Source organism: Pundamilia nyererei, unplaced genomic scaffold, assembly GCF_000239375.1.
Source record: "Pundamilia nyererei isolate P.nyererei 1_Seehausen unplaced genomic scaffold, PunNye1.0 scaffold00087, whole genome shotgun sequence".
Lineage (NCBI taxonomy): Eukaryota > Metazoa > Chordata > Actinopteri > Cichliformes > Cichlidae > Pundamilia > Pundamilia nyererei.
The window spans coordinates 2,303,700-2,327,118 of NW_005187488.1; the positions used below are offsets into that span (position 1 = coordinate 2,303,700).

General features: G+C 38.4%; 1 protein-coding gene across 1 annotated transcript; it reads left to right on the forward strand.

Moving 5' to 3' along the window:
• Nucleotides 1–3,109: 3,109 nt before the first annotated feature.
• Nucleotides 3,110–22,574, forward strand: cdh19 (cadherin 19, type 2). Its single transcript, XM_005738908.1, has 11 exons — nt 3,110–3,473; nt 3,618–3,912; nt 5,697–5,816; nt 8,075–8,242; nt 9,310–9,497; nt 11,515–11,768; nt 13,005–13,141; nt 14,749–14,870; nt 17,493–17,610; nt 19,139–19,390; nt 21,842–22,574. The coding sequence occupies exons 1-11, from the start codon at nt 3,246–3,248 to the stop codon at nt 22,354–22,356; spliced, it is 2,397 nt and encodes a 798-aa protein (XP_005738965.1). The 5' UTR covers nt 3,110–3,245; the 3' UTR covers nt 22,357–22,574.
• Nucleotides 22,575–23,419: the final 845 nt, after the last annotated feature.

Consider the following 23,419-nt stretch of genomic DNA (forward strand, 5'->3'; position numbering starts at 1 on the left):
CAGCATGTCATGCAGAATGAGAATTTCTTCTGAAAGGAACCGTGGAGTCCAGTGATCTTTCTTTCTGTTTTCTTGTTTCACTGCTTTTTTCAGACCATATGCATACCTGTAAAAATTAATAACTATGAAATCATAATCAAATCATAATCTAAAAGTCTTTTATGTAGACTTTGGCAGGTTCACCGTTATTATCAAGTACTATTGAGATAGTTGTCACCCATGGACATATGTTTCACTTGCTCCTTAATGCTTGCTATTTACAGGCCTCGAGCTATTTTTTGGCCATATTATTTTCCCAGAATTTCATCAGTTATTTGTAGAAAGGCCCATCTTGTTAAATTGGCATTAAAAAAACATCTGTTGACCTGTGCACTATTTTGGCCACACTGATATCCTCGGGAAGATTTTGAGGCAGACTCCTTGGCATGTTGGCAGCTGAATAGTTGCTCAGACAAACATCAATGAGGGCTCTTCTCTAGTTTTGGCACAAGGCGTTCAGTTTGGGCGCATGCTTGGCAGCCCTATGAAAGACCATAACGGCTCACGATTCACTGGCCACTAATTGGAATGTCACTCCACGATGCTCGGAGATATGAATACGGCCTGTAAGGACATACATAAGCATAAACACATACTCTTTTTCACGTTCTGTATCGAAATTGAATTTAAGAAATAAAAGGCATCAGTAATTGATTTTACCAGCTCATTACAAATAGGTCTTGACAGCCAATTTACTTTTACAAGATTAAACATGAACACTATGAGCTGTTAAAGCATTAATACTGGAGCTACTCTAACTGCTACAACAACTTCCTGGGGTATAGTGCATATTTCCACGGGAACCAGCGATGCTAACAAACCATGCACTGCTCCTGTGCAGCAGTCTGTATTAAAGCATTCACATAGTGGGACTGTATATGTTATGTGGTTATATTGCAGTGTCAAAAAATCCTATTAAGAGAGTTTAGAATTATGGCTATTGTGAATTCTATCCCTTAATGAGAACTGATCCCACTGAGTGCTGATGTATGGTTTGCTGCTTGACCGGAGAGCAGTATAAAGTTAGGTTAAGGTTTAATGAGAAGATAAATAATTTGTGTTGCTTCACCATGTAGGACAGAAGTCAAAAATGAAAAGTGAAGTGAAAGAATTTCGAGTCTTTAATACATCTAAAATAATAAGGCAGAAAATAAAACTGGGGAAATTGTTGATAGACTATTATCAACTATAGTGGTTTCCCTGTGCAGCATAAAAGATAGATATTTATTGTCTCTAGTGGAAAAGAAAAACAACAGCACATTTAATTCCTATAAAGAGGATTGATGAATTTGTCCAAATTAAAGTCTTCTAACTTGAGCAATGCTGTCGGTGCAAGATAATGTATTTGTGTGGTCCTAACTAATTTGCTGTCTTGCCTGACTTTCATTGTCCTTACACTCTTGACCCTGATCTTGGTCCACATTATAATTGGTGCATCGATTTGACTCATAGTTTGTCAGAGGCATGTGTGTCTCTGTTTTCCATGTCTGGGCAGACATTGATCTAATTAGAAGTCTTCATTAGTCAGCTGCAGAGTGCAGTGTCATGCTTAAGGAATGATGTTCTGCCCCACCCCCGCCCTAGCCCCTTTCAGCACCACCATCACTATAACACAATACAGGCCCTTGTCTGGATTCAAAACAAAGGACTGTTTTCAGATGCTTTTGCAGGACTGCAGGATTATGAAAAAAAAAAAAAAAACGGTTATCCTTTGATTTTCTATCTCAGATTTGTTAGATATCTGCTTTGTTGTTGTGCACTCATAGATATCAAACAGAACAGAAGTTGACAATATTTTTTATAAGAATCAACTTCCTAAATGCAGAACTGTATTTGAACAGCACTTTTAAATATTTCAACATTGTTAATAGTTAATCTTCAAGATGAGCTTGTTAACAAGTGTCAACAAGTGATTTGGTTATGTTTGCATTTTTATATGCAACCTCTTCTCATGCCTGGGGCATCAAATATTGCTGCTTGGCAAAACTCTGGCATCTCAAAATCAAACACAAGATGTTCTTTGGTATCTATACATGATGCGGTGGATGTAGGCAATAGCTACAGCTGTGTCTCCCAAATAATTACGTTTGGATGCTTGTAAAGGACCCCTTCCAGATAGCCATCTAAATATCCAGGGTACTGTATGCTTTGTAATTTTACATCAAATTTATGTAGAACCTACAATGTAGCCTGCTGCGGTTGCCATTATTTAAAGTTCTGTGTGAGGTGCCTCCACTGATCTACAATTTCTCTCTCTTCAAGTTGATACATCCTCTTTTTATCAGATTGCGTAATAGTGACAGAAGAGAAAATAGCATAGGAGGAAACAAGGGGGCTGATCACAGTCAATCACAGTTGACATGGAGACTGTGTTGACATGATGAGTTATATTTATAGGAAGTTTCACACTGGGTTAAGGCAAGTTTTGGCATAGATTTTCAGAAGGGTTTCTGGTTACGACATATCGATGGTGTATATATTTATCTCTAAACTTCAATCTTTTCCTAAATGTAACCTAATTAACTCTTGGTTATGCAGCCTAACAAAAACCTGACAAATTAATTTTTAATTGCAGTTTTTCGTGAAAGTAAAAAATTAATTTAAAGAAAAAAGAAACTGGTATGTGAAAGCCCCCAAATAGGACAATAGGACACAGAATTTAGCCACTACTTTTAATATAGCACAAATTCTATATCCAAGTACCTTCAAGTTGTTTTTGTGCATGTTTAGAATCCAATCGTCTAATTTACTAATCATCAGTTATGGCTTAGTTAATGCTATAGATTAGATTATCATTTATTAATCAAATAGAGATCCTCTCAATCATATTTACATACCGCTGACAAAAGACTGGCCTTTTTATTAACTAGAGTATGCAAATATTTTCAGGGTCAAAAGTAAATATATTTTGATTAGTTCTCTTTTAATATTCCAATTTTTAAAATGTACCTTTTAAATCATAAAGATAATATTTTACCACTGACAGTTTTTCAGTCTCTGTGCCCCACTGAGAAGTTCTTAGTGCAGACATTAATTAAATTGTTAACTTTTATTTTAGAGACAAGGTCATGCATACAAACCACATCATAACAAGATGGGATGCAGCACTGCCAGGATCATGAATTATGGTGCTGGTGAATGAAGAATTTGTAACATGGACCAGTGAAACTATCCTCTGTCCACTATCCACGTGAAGTGCAGAGGAAATGTACGGATGGACTGTAAAAATGAGCATGCCGAGTGTTTTGGCTGTGGCGATGGTGTTTTTTATGATTCCTGGTGGGGTGCTGAGTGATATGAGAGGTACTCAGGGTCTGGAAGCCCAACAATTGGCTCAGGGGTCCACTCATTTGCACCGTCGCCTGAAGAGAGGCTGGATCTGGAAACAGCTGTTTGTCCCCGAGGAAGATCCTACTCCTCGTGTTATTGGCCAGGTACTGCTTCACATTGAATGTCTGCCATGTCCTTGATATGGTACTTCCCTTTGAAAATGCATGCTTTCTAGTTACCTCGAGAAAATATGCAAAATTTAAAAAAAACAAAAAAAACATTAATATACCTTCCTTTTCTTTTTGTAGCTCAAATCTGATTCTGATCAAGGTGAGTCTTCCATCAAGTACATATTATCAGGAGAAGGTGCTGGAGATGTGTTTGAAATAAACGAGTATACTGGGGAAATCCGGACACTGAAGAAGCTTGACCGTGAGGAAAAGGCGTTCTATGTGCTCCAAGCCCAGGCCATCAATAGATGGTCCAACGAACCAGAGGAGCCCCAGTCAGAGTTCATCATCACAGTGCAGGACATTAATGACAATGTCCCCCAGTTCCAGAATGAGCCATATGTGTCCAGCATTCCTGAGATGTGTCCAATTGGTATGTGTGAAAAAAGTGAAAAAGTCCCTTTATGAAATGTTGAAAACACAGACACTAACTACATTTTAAAAGGTCATTTCTAACAGCCTTGGTTATGCTTTGTTAATGGTGTGCTTGTTAGAACACTTTTCACATTCTGATCTAGTGTTAGCAAGCTAATCTTGTGGCATTAGCATGCTCGTACTGGCATGTTGGCATTACAATTTAAACACGTCTTTGTCCAGGTCTAGCCTTTTTTTAAATTCAATAGTTTAGGACCAAAATTACCATCAGCTGTAGAGAGTCTCTAAATCTAAATCTCAGCTTTTACTACTTAATGTGTAAATAAGTATTAGTAATATTAGCGGTAATAGCAATATTCAACATACATGTACTTTTTATTGACTCTTATAAGAGAATTTCTAAGCTTCCACTTTGCTAGATGGCACTTCCTAGAAACAGTCAAGAATGAATGGGCTGTAGTTCAAAACCTTTCCGTAAGTATTAAGGACTCTTAATACTTACAGAGCCACGTTATTGCATTCGCTGCCTGTTGAACTTAGAAGAGAAATACTTAGGAGGCTGTTCTGTCACAATGAGTTGTAAATCTTTAACCCACTAATCAGCCTTCCTTTTAAGAATATCAACAAGAGCAAGAAGTCATTAGCATTTTTCACTTGAGTTTAGATTAATAATCAGTATTATAGTAGAAATTTTCTAAATTTCTTTCTTAAAATGGGGAAATAATTATTTCATACTTATACTATACAGGTCTTGCTCTTACTGACAGCTCAAAGCATTTTTACCTTTTATGTCAATCACTCTTCTTCACTGCTCCCTCCAAATTATTTTGTACAATTTCTGGTATTAATAGGACATGATGTCTAGATCTGTAAGGATCCGTCTTTTGTATTTAAAATATAAGTCACAAAAAGGAGTAATTTATTTGCAAATAAACTTTTTCTGTCGTATTGATAAAAACTGACATGCTACTGAAATAAATTTTCTTAAATGAAATATTGACTGAAGACAATGAACAAAAGGTTATATGAATGTCTGTCATCTGTCCCTATTCAGGAAGTTAAAAATATTGGATTCTGTATGATAGCTCCAATGCCTTTATGGATAAATTTCTTAAATAATGTTATTATAACCACTGCCCTTTCATACCACAGACATTACCATTTCAATTTATATGTAATCTGCTTTAGCAGCATAATATCTAGCTCGTAATAAATCATAATGCATTTGACTCAGAAAGAGAAAGTGAGAGGTTGGAGTGAGGGCATTGTAAAATAAGAAATGCTACGGTAAATCCCTGACTGTGTGAAAGACAGAGTGCTCTGTGGGAAGAAAGAACTAGATAGGGAAGAGGGCTGAGGGAGCAAAATATACTGTAAAAAGCAAAGCAAGGACAAGGATATGGTCAGTGGAGAAAATGCGAGTAAGTGTGAAAGATGGACAGATAAAGGTGAATGAGAACGAAGGAGAGAAAACAAGCGGCACGTGGAGAGTGAGATGTCACAATAGGGCTGGAGAAGCTGTCACGCACACCTGCACCGCCTTACCGAGTGGTGAAAGGCCAAGGCTGCTTTGCCGCCCCCACCTTATCAACCCTTTTGCCTTAGTCAACATCCCTCCTCTAACCTTACCTCAACTATCCACCCTCTTCCATTTCCACTACTCCCCCCTGGAGCCAGTCAGACAGACCCTGCGGGACTATACTATAATCACTTTATTTCCCCATTGACTGGAACTGCTGCCTGAGCTAACTCTGACTGTGTGATCTGCTCCCCCCCCCACAGGGACCACAGTGGCACAGGTGACAGCCACAGATGCTGATGATCCCATGTTTGGAAACAACGCCAAGCTCATCTACTCCATCCTGCAGGGGGAACCTTACTTCTCTGTGGAGCCAAAGACCGGTACATGATGCTGACAGATATAAAGTGTTTTAGTTTAAACTAGCCATTGTGTTTAATCAGGAAAATGTCCGATCTTCACTTTTGGCAAGTTTAACATTTCTTTTTAATTATAAGATTACATAAACTTACTTGGTAAACGTATCTCTAAGGCTTCAGTCACAGTCGAGTAAAATTGGACAGCAAACTGTGCAACCAGGAAACTGATGATTGGCAGTAATTGTGCTGCATTTGTTTTGCCGTCTGGGACCAATTGCTAGTAGTTGCAGTAGCCACTTTCGTTCACAAGGCAATGGTTGCAACAGGCGCCTGGTGGGAGGCGAGCTCTCTTAGTCCAACTCAGATCAAGAACAACTCTAAATACTCTCAAAGAGATTGTCAATGGTTTGCAATAAATCACCATCCAATTTATAAACACTGATAGACTGCCAGCAGGTTGCAATCAGTCTCCCCCGATGAGCAGAACTCATCTGCTCCATCAAATAATAAAACACACAAGCGTGAGTTACTTTAGTTTGTAGTAGCCTATTTACTGTAAACTAAGCTAAATTTAACTCTGACAAGCGTGTTTTATATATGTGATAGTTGTCAAAATAGTTATTGGACTCAGTGACTAATTAGCAAGGAGAGATGGGTCAAAGTGGTCCTCTTGCTTTTTACTTAGTTCTTTGTCTTAGAAAATGCAGCTATTACCTTCTCCCTTAGCTTTGAACCACAAATTTGTACTGTTCTTGGGAGAATGTGGGTAATTATTTAAATCAACTAGCTGCCTCCATTTGTTTAGAAATGTATAAATTAAAAAACTGACCCTTTTAGATTTGAGAGAATGTGCCTGATGTGTAGATGTGTGGATTCTATGCAGTCTCCTTGTGGCACGTCCTCCCCTGACTTTGGTACAGCACTTCCCGTCTGATATAGATAGCAACAGATTTGAGATTTATCACAGTTAATCGGGGTATTTTCGCAAACAGACTGCATGTAAGTGCCAACTTGATGCAAGTTGGCACTTACATGATTCAGACTTGATTCACAGACTTGATTCAGTCAAAAACTGATAGCAGACGGATTCTGTCTCAGTGCCATTTCGGCATGTTTTATCACCATCTTGACTTGCTAACACCAGTTTGAAGATGGCAGCTAACTCTAAGTGGTCTTAGAGCTGGTCTCTGTCTTCGAAGCAACCATTTAAAAGGCAAGAAGATCATACGTCACATTCACAGTCGCACTAATTTTCATCATATACAACCACTTTTTCCCTAGAATGACTGGAGCCTAAAAGAGCTATTGACAGATTTAGCTACTTTTGAGGCCAGCTAGACAAGTTCATCCTGTGACAGACAATGGATTTTACTAATGCCCACATGCATCCTCGCTATTTTCTTGTGTAAATCCGAGGTCAGTTACAGCACTTCCCACACATGTTATTGACCTTAACTGTAATAAGTTGGGGGAGGACATCACCGGCATGGAATAAAATATTCTAATGCAAATTACTGCACTATGCAAAAGTCCAAATATGACTTTTTAGAAAGCAAATTGTTAGTTTCAATTGAATATTGTTCTCATGTTGTTGCTAAGGATTGTCTCATTGCACTGAAGTCACACTGGGTTAAATATTTACACTTGGGTTTTAAGGGGTATTTTTTTTTTTTTAATTACGGGTTGTACGGAAGCCCCAAACGCAATTTCATTGTTCTTTGACAATGACAATAAATAAATACTTGACTTGACTTGACTTGAGATATATATATATATATATATTTTTTTGTTTAACTCCATCCAACTTCACAGAGCATGTTTGATCTTTTCATAGTAAAAATGGAGAATATGAAAATGTTTACGTCATTTCAACACAAGATTCAGTGAACATGATATTGAGATAAATTCAAATCCACAAATGGCCTATAAATTTGTCGGGTCAATCTAATTTGTTTGATTTAAATTGTTTACTGTTTACTGTTGCCCTCATCTTCCAGTTTGCCCAGACAGAGGAAGCATTAAGTCATCTGAAAGCCCTCTTAATATTCCTTTTTGTGCTGATTAAATTTGAAGACTGGACATTTATTGTGATGCAGTTTTACTGCACATTTTGCACAGCGCTCTCAAGTGCAACTTCAGGCAAAGTTTGTTTACTTACAGTTGATTGGAAAAAAACAAAACAAAGCAAAAAAATCACCCACAGATATATTTAATGCTGTCTTAATGAACCAAAGACTCCTCTTGGCCCCCTCCTCCTCTCTCCCTGTCTTATCTACCTGCAGGGATTATTGTAACATCTTGGCAAAATATGGACCGTGAAGCCAGAGAGCAGTACCAGGTGGTGGTGCAGGTGAAGGATATGCTGGGTCTCAGCGGCGGTTATTCCTCTTCCACTACGGTTACGGTCAGCTTGACTGATGTCAATGACAATGGACCCACATTCCAGCAGCGTGAGTCACAGATATGACTCACAGTGATGCAAACATTGGGCCATACACAGTGAGGGAATCAATGAAAGAGTACAAAGCACTGCAGTCTGTGAGGACATGTTTAATATTATACCTATGAGCTATTTATTTGATCACACTTCTCCGGCTCGGGTGGGTGGTTTGTGCTGCATTCAGCTGTCTGTTATTCAGCCAGCAGCCAAAATTAAAAGATGGCAGGCTTGAGAGACGAATGAGAGGGAGTGAAGGAGACAGCAAAGGCGATTGGGATGTTTTGCTCATTTTGCGCTTGTGTACATGTTCCATACACTGGATGAATTTAATCATTCACACACGAGAGGACATTTGTCATGACCTTTGGAAGCAAACCTAGCCTTCCCAGTGATAAACCCCACTAAATGAATGCCGTGGGAAGAAATCAATTCTGTAGGACTGAGACAGCAAGAATGATACCTTTAACTATTAATGTCACATTCACATTCATTGAATGTGTCCCATGGATTTTATGTTCAGTCAAAAGGCCTTTTAAATATTGTATGGCCACACTTTGCTTTGAACCATGTCCTGTGTTTTGTCACGTAATTGCAAATTATTATCGGCACAGTTTTTTTTTTCTTCACAAGCAGCTGGTTTCCTGTCGAGTGTCGAGTTCCACCCAGTTGTGGCAGCCATCCAAATGGAGTTGCTCAAAGACACAATCACATTTTCTCATCTTCTTATTACAGTTAGGCTGGGATTATGTGTTGCCACAACTTATCTTTGACTCACACAAATTGACCCTCCACCACAATGTTCTTCCTTCTTATCACTTTATAGACAAGCAGCCTCTCTTGACTAGCTATTAACAAGTTACTGTCAAGTTCTGTATACTGTGTTCGGGTGGAGAAACTTTTTCATTTGTTGTTTTTTGCTCCAAATTTAGCAACTTTTCAAAGTGTCATTGCAGACAGCACAAGTACCAGTTTGGTATCAACGAAATTTTGTATTCCTTTTAATATCCTGTTCCAAGGTTCATCTTCTGAGCCCAATGGCATCAAAATGATTCATAGAAAATATTCTTGTTTCTTCAGACCTTTACACCTTTGCTGTCCCCGAAAACGCAGCCATCGGCACCACGGTAGGCAGAATCATGGCAGAGGATGGAGACACTGGCATCAATGCCAAAATGACCTACAGTCTGGAGGGTGAACTGGAAGAAAGCACCTTTATCATTAAAACAGACCCAGTAACACAAGAGGGAGTGATTCTACTGGCCAAGGTGAATCCCTTTACAATATCTACCTCGAATATTTAGATTCTCTGTGAATATCTGTGCATGCGTGTGTGTGTGTGTGTGTGTGTGTGTGTGTGTGTGTGTGTGTGTATTCTATAAATCTATAGCTGCGTATGAAAATGTAAAATCGGTAGAGCAGGTTGGTACTTGAAACATTCTGGTTTCTGTTTGAAGTCTGCAAATAATCTAAATTTACCAGTCACTTTTAAGCAAGCTTTGGTTACATACAGTTAAACAGTTCAAGTGGAGAGTAAAGGGTAGATTGCATTTGTTGAACAACAATCTCAAAACTACCAGCTATACTCAATGATCTTTGCATGGCACAGGAAACCGCGAGCTTCTATTCAGATATGCTTTCTACAAAAAAAGAAGAAATGGCTGTTGTTTTGGAGAGGCTAAACCAAACAACTAACCCAAGATTTGTGTGTGTGTGTGTCTGTGTGTTTGTCTAGCCACAAGTCCTTCTCTGGGTTGGGCATTTGGGTACAGCAGTACTTGAAAGTACTTTGTGTTAAAACACAATAACATAAAACATTGAAATATTGAGAATAAAGTTTTAAATTTAAGCTAATGGCACTAATGTCATTAGTGTACAGCTGCCGGACCTTCTACAAAAGGCCTTGTGTAGATGACTTAGTAGATGAGTAAACAAGCCTGGAAGACTTGGCTTCATTTGTGCAATGTGAAATAGGTAAAAATGGAGAGATGCAAGGATTTTGATGGTTACACCTTTGTGCAGTACAGAAGGGATGATGCTGTATCAGACAATCGGGCTGCAGCTGATGACATTTCTCAAGTCCAGAAGAACCCAAGTACACACAAGAATGCATATTGAGATGGATGAAGGGAGTTGACCTTATTCTCGACATTTCCGCTTTATTCTCAAAAGAGTGTTTCAACTTTATCCTCAAAATTTCAACTTCATTCTCAATATGAATAATAAAAAACGTCTTTTGACTATTTTTGTTTCTTAAGGTGGCTCTAATAACAATCAAAATTGATTGGTGTTACATATTAATATTAAGAACCAGAAATTGCATTAAAGTATTCATATCTCACGAAAACAAAAAGGATCACTATAGTCAGTTGCAGGAAATATATATACATATATATGAATGGCATGTGTCAGTATAACCAAGCATTTGCACTAAACATACACGAGCCTAACTTTTCTTATAATCTGTTTTCAGTCAGTGCTCATAGTTAAGCTAAATGTCATGTTTCACTCCTTTGCAAACTGCCAGACTCCTGTGTCTATTGACAGACTGTGATTGACAGCCAAAGCATGCTGTGCAAATGATCAGCAACTGCTTCAACAGAAGCCAAAGGGTGGTCCAAACCTGTGTGATATTGTCTGTGTGTGTGTTTATTTATTTATTTATTTTTCAGTGAAATAATCACATCTTGTTGCAAAACCACAACCACAAGGCCAATTAATCTATTGGTTAATTCAGAGAACATTGAAAAGTTATTGACCGAATTAGTTCAAATTAATAACAAAAATCAGTTCCTGAATACCGTCACTACACTTATATAGAATGAAGACTGCTGTCTGGGTGTTGCTGAACTTATGATTTCATCTTATTCACTTTACTTTTTCACACATATATGCAATACCTCTCTCAATTATAGAACAGGAGATTTCAATTTAGATGCCGTGATCATGAAATAAAATAACAAACATTATTGACTCTGTTTCTGAATCATCCTGGGAAAGTGGTAATGGTTTGCATGCTGTTTTCTTATTACTAGCAGCATGTTAATCAAAACTGCAGCATTATTTAAGTGCATACTCACAGCTGGTAGCATATTGACACTAACTAAACAAGTCCAACATCCAGTCGCAGTCATGTCCTGCTCTCCTCAGAAAAAATGATCTGTTTTACATACAACTTTCTTTGTTTTTCAAAAGTTGTATCTGTTTGATTTAATTTTATTCTTCTTGTAACAACCTCTGTTCTAATACAAGCTATAAAAAGTTGAGTATTTCTTTCCTTCGCAGCCTTTGGACTTTGAAGTTAAGAGACGTTTCGACATGACCGCTGAGGCGGTCAATGACCACGTGGACACTCGTTTTCTGAGTCTGGACGACTTCACTGATAGGACGACAGTGAAAGTCATTGTGAAAGATGAGGATGAGCCACCTGTTTTCCTCTCGCCAGTCTACGAGTGGAAACTTCCTGAAAATGCAGCTGTGGGAACTGTGGTTGGCAGCGTTAGTGCTAGAGACACTGACACTGTCAACAATCCCATCAGGTAATGTGAACTGTCTAAACCAGGAAGAATGGCATATGCCATCCGACTACCAGTACGATAATGATAAGGTAGATACCCAAGCTGGCATGGGCTGAGCATCTTTAGACAGCTTCCTCCACGGGGTGAAAAATCATTTCATTTCAAATAGTGTTACCGGTTCGGTGCATCCATTTTTACCCTTGATCTCTGGATACCCTGTACATGGTCATATTTATCTCATATTACTTTAGTAGGAAATGAGCCCTGCTGAATAAATCATGACAGTTTTTTTTTTTTAACCTCACAGGCTTTTCTATCTATTGCCGTGGTATTATCACAAAGCAACGTTGCTAGGACGTGGGAATGTAATAAAGCACCATACGAGGTGGCATATGGAATTGAGATTTGCAGTCATTTGCAAGTGGGGCACGTTGCAGAGGAGACAGCCGCACTACTGGTGCCTGTAGTCCATCTCAGCAGAGCTTAAGAATGGCAGGTGCTGCATATCATCTTCAGCCTAGCGTCTATTACTGTCCCTTTGGTGACAGTGTCTCATTGATTAATAAATTCAGGCTGACATTTTAGTGGTTTCCGCAGTTCTAGTAAATATGATTAAAGTTGCTGTGGTCAAATTTCCCATGCTGTTATCAGCAAAGTAGCTCACAGAAAGATTGCATTACTCTGATATCCTAATTTACCAGGTTGTTCTAATCACTTTTTATTAAGAGTCCAATGATGATGAGAAAGTGGTATACAATAAAAATGGCCTGGTTTGCTTGTGATAATTACATTCATGCTGCCTGACGATTATTTTGACAAAAAATTGTAGATCCACTTGTCACCCATTACCAGCAAACATGCCACAAAACATAATATCATGCAAGGCAGCTATTATTTAATTGCCATAAAAGCTTGTCTCTTTTTCCATGGTTACAAATTTCCATGTCTACCTGCTTTTACCTTCTATTTATACACTTATGTCAAAACAGAAAATGTCTTTGGTCAGATTAAAAATAATATTCATTTTAAATAACTGTGAAAATACAATGCCATCTGCATGAGGTGCTTTGTTTTCACAGTGTTGTTGTCGCTGTGTCAGACTAGCTCGTGTGTGTACTTGCTTTGTTGGATATCTGTCAACAGATTAAAAAATTGAGCAGTTTGCCTAATTAATCTCCCTGTGGTATCGCAATGTTTTGTTTGCCCAGAAAACAACCTTTCCTTCTAAATGGTATGTCTCCATGATTTTTCTTCCAGATACTCTGTTGACAAAAGGAGCGATACCACAAAAGCTTTTAAAATAGACCCAAACAATGGAACGATAACTGTCGCTAAGTCTTTGGACCGAGAGACTGCAGCCTGGCACAATGTGACAGTTGAAGCTAAGGAAACAAGTAAGGAGAGTTTCATGTTTTTTATAAGAGCGTATGGTAATGTTAACGGTTGACTTATGGCACAATTATTCCCAAACGTGTGCAAAATATGTTCCAGCAATTTGCTGATGAGAAATCTACTATAGCAGAGATTCACAAACAGGGTTTTCAAGCACTGGACAGTGGATTGTTGTTTAAAATATGGAATTAAAAGCAACAAATAAATAGCTTGACTTTTAATTCCATTGACTTTAAAAATGTGTCCTTATTCATTTACTCAGTCATTCGTTTTCTGCTACCATGTACTAATCGCCAGCAGGTCATGTGATGGACAGAGGTTTCTTGTTAAATCACAACCCAACAGTATCTTAGCTTCTCCTTCACCCACTCACTCATCGACTCTCCGTCACTCCTTAGACACCAGAGTGTCAGGACTGAGAGATATATTCATGGAGTGTGTTATTCCACTTCTTCATGGAGTGTGTCATTTAGCCTCAGTCACACAGGCCTAGAGACTGTCATCTGGCAGCAAACCAGTTGGGTAAGGACAAATGTGTATTCCCTGACCAGTTGTGAGTGGTTGCTGGAGGTCGCTGTAAAATCATTTGGTAAAGTCCTATTCATACAGGCTTAGAGACGAGTCCGTCACCATCTGCTGACCACTACTGCCTGAAGAAAAGTATGTATTCTGCAACTGGTTGACAACAGGTTGCTGTCGTGAAACTGGTCGCAAAGAGGTATACAGTGGTGTACTGAAAACCTCCTTTTGAGGGCTTTGGTAGATAGCGGATTGCCACGGTGACCTGTAGTTAAACTACTCACCAAGTGGTCGTGAAACCAAGAAATGAGTGATGCAAATTGGAAGTGAAGACTGTTAGCCTGAAAAAGTACATTTTGAAATGTGTTGATTGCAGTGGTGATGCCACAATATTAACTTTAAAAGTAAATGTTCTGCATTTTCATTTTGCTTCACACTTTTTCAAGCTTCACTACAGCAAAGTAAATGACATGCAAGTTATGCACAACAACGGCAATATGCTGGCAACCAAAGCAATCAAAATTATTTTTAGGCGCCGCAACCTGTTTGTAACTGATTTTATCCAGCTGGTCTTGTGTTAAAATTCTATCTTCATGCTGTCTTCGTGGTAAAAGATAATGTCATATTTTTGTCATTCTTTTGCAGAAAAGAAAAAAAGAAAGAAAAACAATTACATCTCCACTCTCAAAAGTCTACAACTTTTGAAGAGTAGAGATATTACAAGTTGTAAAAAAAAAAAAAAAGCTTGCAGGAAAAAGTCAAATTTGATATATTTTCGTTTCTACCTACTAGTCGTTCAGTTTCCATCTCACAGACCAGTGGGTGCACCTCAGAAAAAAATGTTGGGAACAGCTAGTGTAGACTGAAGCCTTAAATTTCCATAATAGGTATAACTGTTTACTGTTGAATCGTTTATTTTGTTTTGGTGAAAGCAGTGTGATGCTGGTGCCCGTTTTTTCTCCCACATTCCTAAAGCTAGAAGACAGAAACATTTCTCAGTCTTAAGTGTTATTTTGACAGAGCTTTTACAAAGCATTTATGATACATGGACCCAGTGGACTCCAGCAAATGTCTATCTTCACTACTGCAGCGCAGAACCATTTATCCTCCTCTGTGGTGGTGTTCATCAAAGTACTGGACATAAACGACAATGTGCCAAGGCTTGCAAGAGATTACCAGCCATATATCTGTGAGGGGACGCAGGCAGGAGAAGTATGTATATTATGATGCACTGATGTTCACGATTTACTACACTGCAGAGTGGAAAGCTGAACATACATGAATGTGAACTGTAAAAGTTGTCATATTGTGTCCTATAGTATTTCTATCTATCTATTGATCTTCTTTACATTTTGGTTCCAAAGAGCCAGACTTGAAAATGGGAAATAGCTGTATTGACACAACACAGACTGAACTTTCTGAGGCAAGCTTTCTTGTTATTTTTTTTAAGTAGTATTGGGAAAGGTTTTCTGTAGATAGTTTTTCTTGACTTGCCACTTTTATGCCGTCCGATTATCCAGATAACTCAACATTTTTGGTGCAAAACATACTATGTATGTCAACCTGTGTTATCTTTGGCATTTTTCCTAGATTCATTAAAGAAATGAGAGCTACATTGGTTCATCCCTTCAATATTGTGGTTTGTTGATGTTTGAATGATTCATAGGTAAATGTTAAGACTGTTAAAACTGGATTGAAATTAGGGTCTACCTTAAAATATAAAGCACCTTGATGCAACTGTTGTTGTGATTTGGCGCTGTATAAATTAAAATTGAATTGTAAATGAGTGAAAAAGCAGCCAGTGTCCAAAGACAATTACTGAAAGAAGGCCTTGTGAACTATTGCTAAAGCCAACTTCCATAATTGACAAATAAGTGTGGCTCCTTGGAAGCAAAATACAAAGAACAGAACTGTGATTCCCAACTTTTGCATAATACTGTGAGATTGAGATATATATATATATATATATATTGTGTGTGTGTGCGTGTGTGTGCTTAACGAATTTATTAGGTCACCACACCATGTAAGTTGAGAACTAGAATTAATTCAACTTGGGTAAAGAATTGTTATACTAATTGCATTCCTTATACATCTTTTTCCTATAATGCTGTAATGTAGTTCTGAAGCTATACATTCCAAATCACAATAAAGATACGGTGGCCCTGAGAGGCCAAATGGACTGCAACTTAAGAAAGCACCAGTTTTATCATGACTCATATAATACTGATGATGGATTTTTAGGCTAATAGTTAGGCTAACACACTTACCTCTCATCTTTTCTTTCCTCACAAAACCGATAGATCCTCCACTTCTTTTAAGTGTCTCCCAGCGCAATTCTTAGCATATTTTGGTTCCTGCAACTGGTCCGTCGGGTTATTGTCTCCCCAGAAACACTTGCTTGTGCTTTTGGAAATCTATTTTTTCCTATTTCTGTTGTCGTGTTTCCTAATTCTGTTGTGTTTTGTGTGTGTTAGGTGTGGCTGTGTGCAGGCAGGAATAGGACCCAAGGTGCAGACTCCAGAGACAGATGTAAACTCAAAAACCGTTTTAATGTTAAACTCAAATATAACATAACTGGAAACGATCAAAAAAATAAACTAATACCGGAGGACAGACAGAACACACAGCTTGATAAACGGTAGATCGCAACACAGACACAGAGAAACACTGGGCTTAAATACACAGAGGGAGCAATCAGGGAATGGGTAACAGGAGGGAAACACAGCTGGGGCAAATCAGGCCTAACGAGACAAGAGGAAGCAAAACCAGACACATTAACATCAGACATGGACTTTCAAAGTAAAACAGGAAACACATAACACAGACTGAACAAAGACACAGACTCATATGCAGGCACTACAAAGGGAACAGAGACGTGGGAACAGGGCAGACACAAACACTGACTGAACACGGGGATATAGGAACTTAGGATACACATAGACGCGAACTAGACAAGGGGATGCAGGTGATAGGGGAGACAGAGCAACTAAAGAAGACAGAGACATAAGCCATAAGACAGAACTCAAAGAAACCAAAAACTAGGAAGTATAAATAATATCAAAAACTCAAAAACCCTGGGTCGACGACCCAGGCATCCTAACAGTGTGCTTTTGCAGCGTTTTTCTTATTGCTGGTGTTTTCTTAAGTTGCAGTCCGTTTGGCCTCTCAGGGCCACCGTATAAAGAGGATGTTTCCATTCAGCAACAATAAAACAGGCTTTCCTAAAATGGCACGATGATACAGATTATCTAATGAGGTTCATTTATGCCACAGCTGCCGAAAATTACCAGGACTGGCAATTACCAAAAATATTTTTTTTGTTTCCACCAGTACGGGCAAGCTCTTTAATCAAATTGATAATTTCAATGCTAATTATTTAATAAATATTTAAAAATTCATTATTTTTGTTATGCACGTATTTTCACATTTACTGTTTTCCAAAATAAAGCAGATAAAAATAGCAAACCACAATATTTTTGATAAAGTTGCCAAATTACAGTTATTTAATTGCATTCCTGAGCAGAAAATTGTTACAATGGTTGAATGTTATGCTTCATTAATTTCAGTGCAGTAGCTCAAGTTTGGGTATAAATATATGAAGTCAGGTTTTTTTGGTAACTTTTTTTTTTCACGTATTAATAACAATGAAATTTTTTTTGACAGATTTATAAAATGCCCATGTTTTCTTTTTTCCATGATAGGTGGTCTGATAAATTTGTTAAGCACTCTACATCTGTATGTATATATAAAAAGATGGATACAATTCCTCCTTACTTACTTTCATCACTTCTTGCAGCTTTGTTTTTTCTGTATTTTCTGTTTTTGTTCTCTCAGCTCATTCAACTGCTCAGCGCTGTTGATCCAGACGACCCTGTCGAAGGACATCATTTCTACTTTTCTATGGTCCCCGAGAAGCGCATTAATCCAAACTTCACAATCAGAGATAATCAAGGTTATAGTCAAATCAATAATATACAAATGCATACAAATGTGTCTGCTTTAGAATTACTAGATACCATGCTCATTCAGTAACTATTGAGTTACATCAAACAGGCTCTTAGAGTAGCATAACGACTCACAACAAGGGAATCATTTAGAGCGTCTGTGTTGTTTCATACTCACAAAGTTGGCCAGTTAGCTTCTAAAGCGCAGTTATTACTCTGTATTATTGAATTCATTCAATCCATGCCAGAATGTTACTATGAGGTAATGCCATTATTCATTATGGAAAGACGACGACTAATTGTGAGTTTTAGAAGCTTGAGAAAGAATCAGAGTCACTGCTGCACCTGTTTCTCACAATTTTCTAAGCTTCTCTGTGGAGGCTAAAGCTTTATATTTTCTGTATAGACATATACGTGAGCGAGAGTGTTGCTTATAGTCCCACTTAGCTCTTCTTCAGAAAACAGGCATATTTTCCCCAAATTCACCTCAAAACATGTGCAGTGAATGATTAAAAGAAAGTCTAGAAACTAGAAAAATAATAATACAGAGATTAATGTGATGTCAGTCTAACAATGTAATCGGTCACAATGTGACTTGTTTTCCCTCCAAGTGCAACGAACCAGCTGCTGACTGACTCAGGGCTACTGCAGTGAGACCCTCAGCATAAACTAAATCTGTATAATTATACTTCTTGCTCCAAAAAATGTCATCCTGCAAATCACTGACATTTTCCATCAGATGCTTTAGGCTGTGGAGCAAAAATGAACTCGAAACCAGAAGAAGCCACGGTATCCCATATGGTTCCTGCCAGAAAAGCAATGAACAACAGCTAAGTCATAACCTGCAATGATTTTAGGCTAAGGACAAAATAACAGCGATATTTTTTTGATTAAAGAAAAAATAAATAAATGCATCCTGGAATATTCTGGGAGGAAAATCCTTCTGTAGGTTCTACTTTTTGTGTGGCTGACTGCCTTTTGAGTGAGCAAATTGAGGTGTTTGGCTTAGAGTGCACTCAACCCTTTTTTAGAGTTTATAATGAAAATGGGCAGCAAATTGAAGAGACATCATTGTTAAAGTACAGAGCATGTTTGAATGTGTTGAGTAAGTTAGAATGAAATATATGCAGGTGCAGCGTATGGGTGGTTAGCCACTCAAGCACAGCAGTCCAGTCAGCAACCAGGAAATGAATAATGAATCAAGAAACAAGTTTAATAAAACACATTTCCATATGCCACAAGGCTTATTTGACTCCAAAGAAGTTTTTTGTTCAGTGCCTTCATGAAGTCTTACAGGCACACTCAGAAGTTAAATTCATTTTCCAAATTTACTTTTATACATTGACCAGAAATTGATTTGACAAGGCGCAGGGCTTTTTAGAGAGCCTGGTTTTTATTTTAAATTGCATTAAGTTTGTCACTTCACAGGTTTTTCTCCTTGTATTGTCTAGACACATCAGCATTCACATTGGGATTTCTCATGGTTTTTTAAAGAATGCTGAAAAGGGCATCTCTAACATTTGGCATACCTTTTAGACAACACAGCTGGAATCGTGGCACGCCGGAGTACTTTCACCCGTAAGGATCGAACCCAGTACCTTTTGCCTGTGGTGGTGGCAGACAGTGGCTCTCCAGCCCTCTCCGGTACTAGCACTCTGACCATTAGTGTGTGCAGCTGTCAGCCTGCAGGTCATTGTCCCACAGGAGGGGTGGAAGCCCTTGCTCTCTCCATGGGGGTGAGCCTACAAACCTTGTTAGGGATTCTGTTCTGCCTGGTCACACTCACAGGTAAGCAAGCATAATGTTGTCACATTGCATATCCTGTTTAAGTTTTGAATAGTGGATATTTCAAATGATCAAACAAATTTTGTAGTACTAGAAAAAGATAACCCGAGCAAACTCCAAATCCAGTTTTAAAGTGATAATTTGATTTGTTTAGAAAATCCTATCCAAACCTGAAAAAGTAATTGCCTCCTTGTTAAATCATGAAGTAACTAGGATTAACCATATTTTTGGAAAGCAGAGCACAATGTCAGTAGCCGCAACCACAGCTGATTGCTGTCAGATCTGTTGAATCAAGAAATCCCTTAAACAGAACCTGTTGAAAAAGTAAAGTAGACTAAATGTTGCAAAAAAGCAACACATCATGCCATGATCAAATTAAACCACTGAGAAACAAATTCATTGACATCTACCAGTCTGGAAAGATTTACAATGACATTTCAAAGACTATGGAACTCTTAACTATAATGAGAGCCATTATCCAAATAATAGAGAAATCTTGGCACAGCGTTTAACCTTCCCACGAGTGGCTGGCCTACCAAAATTACACCAAGAGTGCATGAACATCCAGGAGGTCAGAAAAGAATCCAGAAAAACATCTAAAGAATTGAAGGCCTCACTTGTCTCAGTTAGGTAAGTGTTCATGATTCAACAACAACAAAAAAGCTGAATAATAATGGTATCATGTGAGAGTTCTATGGTAAAAGCCAATACTGACCAAAAAGAACACAAAGTCTCCTCTTATATTTGCCAAAAAAAAAACATCTTGATGATCCCCAAGACTTTTGGAAAAATATTCTGTGGACTGACGAGACAAAAGTTGAAATTTTGGGACGTTTCCACGACTTGGACAACTTGCTATAATTGGTGGAACAATGAATTCTGCTCTGTACCAGAAAATCTTCCAGGATAATGCCATCAGTTTCTGCCCTGAAGCTCCAGCACCCTCGGGTTATGCAGCAGGACAATGATCCAATACATACCTCCACATCTATCTCTGAGTGGCTTAAAAAAACACAAAAACACAAAATGAAGGTTTTGGAGTGGTCTAGTTAAAGACCAGAATGAAAACTGATTTGAGATTTTTTTGGCATAGCATTAAACATGGTGTTAATTTCCTAAAATGTACCAATGTGGACCAAAATTCCTGTGCAGCAATGTGAAAGACTAATTCCCAGTTATCACGAATCTTTTTTGAAAAAAGGGCAAAGAAGGTTGGAAACCAACAAAAAAAAAAAAAAAGTCTCATGTTCATTAACAATTTTGTATTTATGTGGGTTATTTTTGTCTAATGTTAAAATTTGTTTAATTAATGGAGACATAAGTATTTCAAATATGCAAAAAAAAAAAAGGAAAAAGGTAAGGTACTTTTTACAACACTGTTGCCTAACTGTAGCTCCTTTTTGTCTGGGTTTTGGAGAAAGTGTAGAAGCATTTTAAAGTATTTCCAATTATAATTTCCACTTTTAAGCAAGACGTCAGTTTTGATACGACGTCACGACAAAGTCTGACTGGAATAAAAGATGTCGAATCAAACAAGAATATTCAATTTAAAAAAGAACTGCTTTAATAAAAAAAAATACACTGGAAGAGTTAATTAGTAAAATTTGTAAAGTACATTCAGAGAGGATTTCACTGGTAATTGCTCTTTCATTCAATATTACTTATGGAAAAAGAAACCAGTAAATCAAACTCCCGAGATGTTGGAGTTTTATAACGTCAGCTTCACTGAAACTGTCGTTAAAATAAGTCACTGTTTTCCAGCAGGTCTGTTGAGCTAAAGCAGTTCCAGCTCACACCACTTTGGCAAGTATGCGAATGTGTGTTAAATAGCAAGATTTTTCATTAACAAATTTGCACTTTCATTTGAATCTGCCTTTTAAGACTCACCAGCGTGCCTTTAACACACACTTTTAAAATGCTGAAAGCTTGCAGAGCAATGATGTCAGGTAATGTGCGTATTGGTTGCAATACATCAGTAGCAATGCCATCCTGGGACACTGATGGGTTTGCATAGTGAAGAGCTTTATTATGACCTCGGCTGCTTTGTGTCCTCCCTGTGCCCATCACATGAAAGATTAATGACAAAACCTGCTATGCTAACATTCTGTTGGATGAGAACAATAGCTGATGAAAACCCGGCAGAAACAAAATAACAAGAGTTTTAGTATTCTGTGCCACATGGAGCAAATAAAGGAACACTTTCTTTGTATGTGAGCTGAAGTAAAATAAACAACCAAACAAACAAAACAAAAAAAACTAAAAAGAATGTATTGCCTAATTTGCCATCGTTTCGATTTCTTGCATCCACAAAAACAAATCTGGCAGCTATTACTTCTCGGTGTGCTTGTGCGCAGCATGCATGCTCCATCGGGCACTGTAGATTTTTTTTTTTCACAACAAAGCTCATGCCCTGGTGTTTAACTGTAATGATCTCCTGCTGTGTTGTGTCTGCAGTGCTGTCAGTCGTAATGGTGATGGTGAGGAGACACAGGAGAAAACAGCAGGAGGGACGTGAGGTGGAGGTGAAGGAGCTGGAGCTGCCTGAGACTGTGTCGCAGAAGGTGTTTTATTATGGAGAATCGGGAGTTGGAGGAGTGGAGCTGGACTTCTGCCAACCTACTGTCCCAATGCGTCCCCGCCCCAGGAGAAGGGAGAGGAGGATGCGAAGGGAAGACGTCAGGGCCAGCATACGAATGTCCCTCCGAGAGTCGCACCTCATTGGCCCGGAGGATGAGGTCTTCAGGCAGTTTATTCTGGACAGGCTGGCAGAAGCTGATCAAGATCCTTATGCTCCTCCTTTCGACTACCTTCAAACTTATGCATATGAAGGGTCGGGGTCTCCCACAGGATCTCTGAGCTCACTGGACTCTTCTACTTTGGAGTCCGACCAGTCTGTTTGTAATCCCAGACCCTCTTTAGCAAGACTCACACCATGGTACGGTGCAAGAGAGGAAGACACACTCTTTTAATCTGATTTATTAAACAAGCGCTCCTGTTCCTGAGTGGATGTCCAAGAAGCACTCATGAAGAACATGCAGTCCAAATCCATGTTAGATTACTGGTGAGTCTAAATTGGCCTTATGTGTGAATGTGAGAGTGAATGTGATCTGTCTCTCTTCAGCAATAGAACGGCGACCTGTCCAGGGAGTGCCCCGCCTCCTGCTCTATGATGGATGTGTTAAGAGTTGACTCGAACAAAAAGTTTGACATTTTGTGAAGTAAATTTTCCGACTGAGAAACTGTATTTATCAAAGTGTCAGTCTCCCGCATTCCTTTAGTGATAAGATCAAGCCTTATATAAAAACAGATACTGGCGGTTTGATACATTTTGTTTATTTTGTTTATCACTGCTCAATAACATGAATAACTTAAACTTCATGATATGATTTTTTTTCTATTATAATGGAGTTTGAGAGCATAATTAATCACTAGACGTTGGCTATGTTAAATGTGTCAGTGATTTAAAGGACCAGGGCATGAAAGACTGACCTGCCATGTTGCACAATATCATCAATCTTGTTGTCTTATTCAGCTGATCAGCGGTCAGGATGCAGTGACCAAGACTGGAGCTTGCATCTTCTTTCTCCTCAAAACCAGTGATGAACTATTTCTTCTTAAAGCTTACATTTTTGTTTTTATTGGCGATGTGGGGGGAACAGAGCACGTCATATTTTTGTTTATCCCGTGAAGCTGTTATAGTTATATTTTTTGGAAGCAGTCACCTTCTGATCAGGCAGTATCAGGGCATCCAAGTTGTAGTCAGTCAATATTTACTTATAGGCGTGTTTTGTCCTCCACCAAGAATGGACAAAAATAATATAACATGGCTCTTTGGCTTCTTAACTTGGTGACTGTGTTCAGCTGTGAGCTGTTTATCTGTTGCTGCATTAAGTAGGGAGGGCTCAGTGGCTTTATTACCTTTTTTTGCTGGAAACTGCTCTCTGTTGCAGCAGGAAAATAAGCTGTTTATAACAGTGTTCGTACGCTGGAAAACCAAAATAATGAGTTTAAATAGGCTAAAGTGCTCTTTAA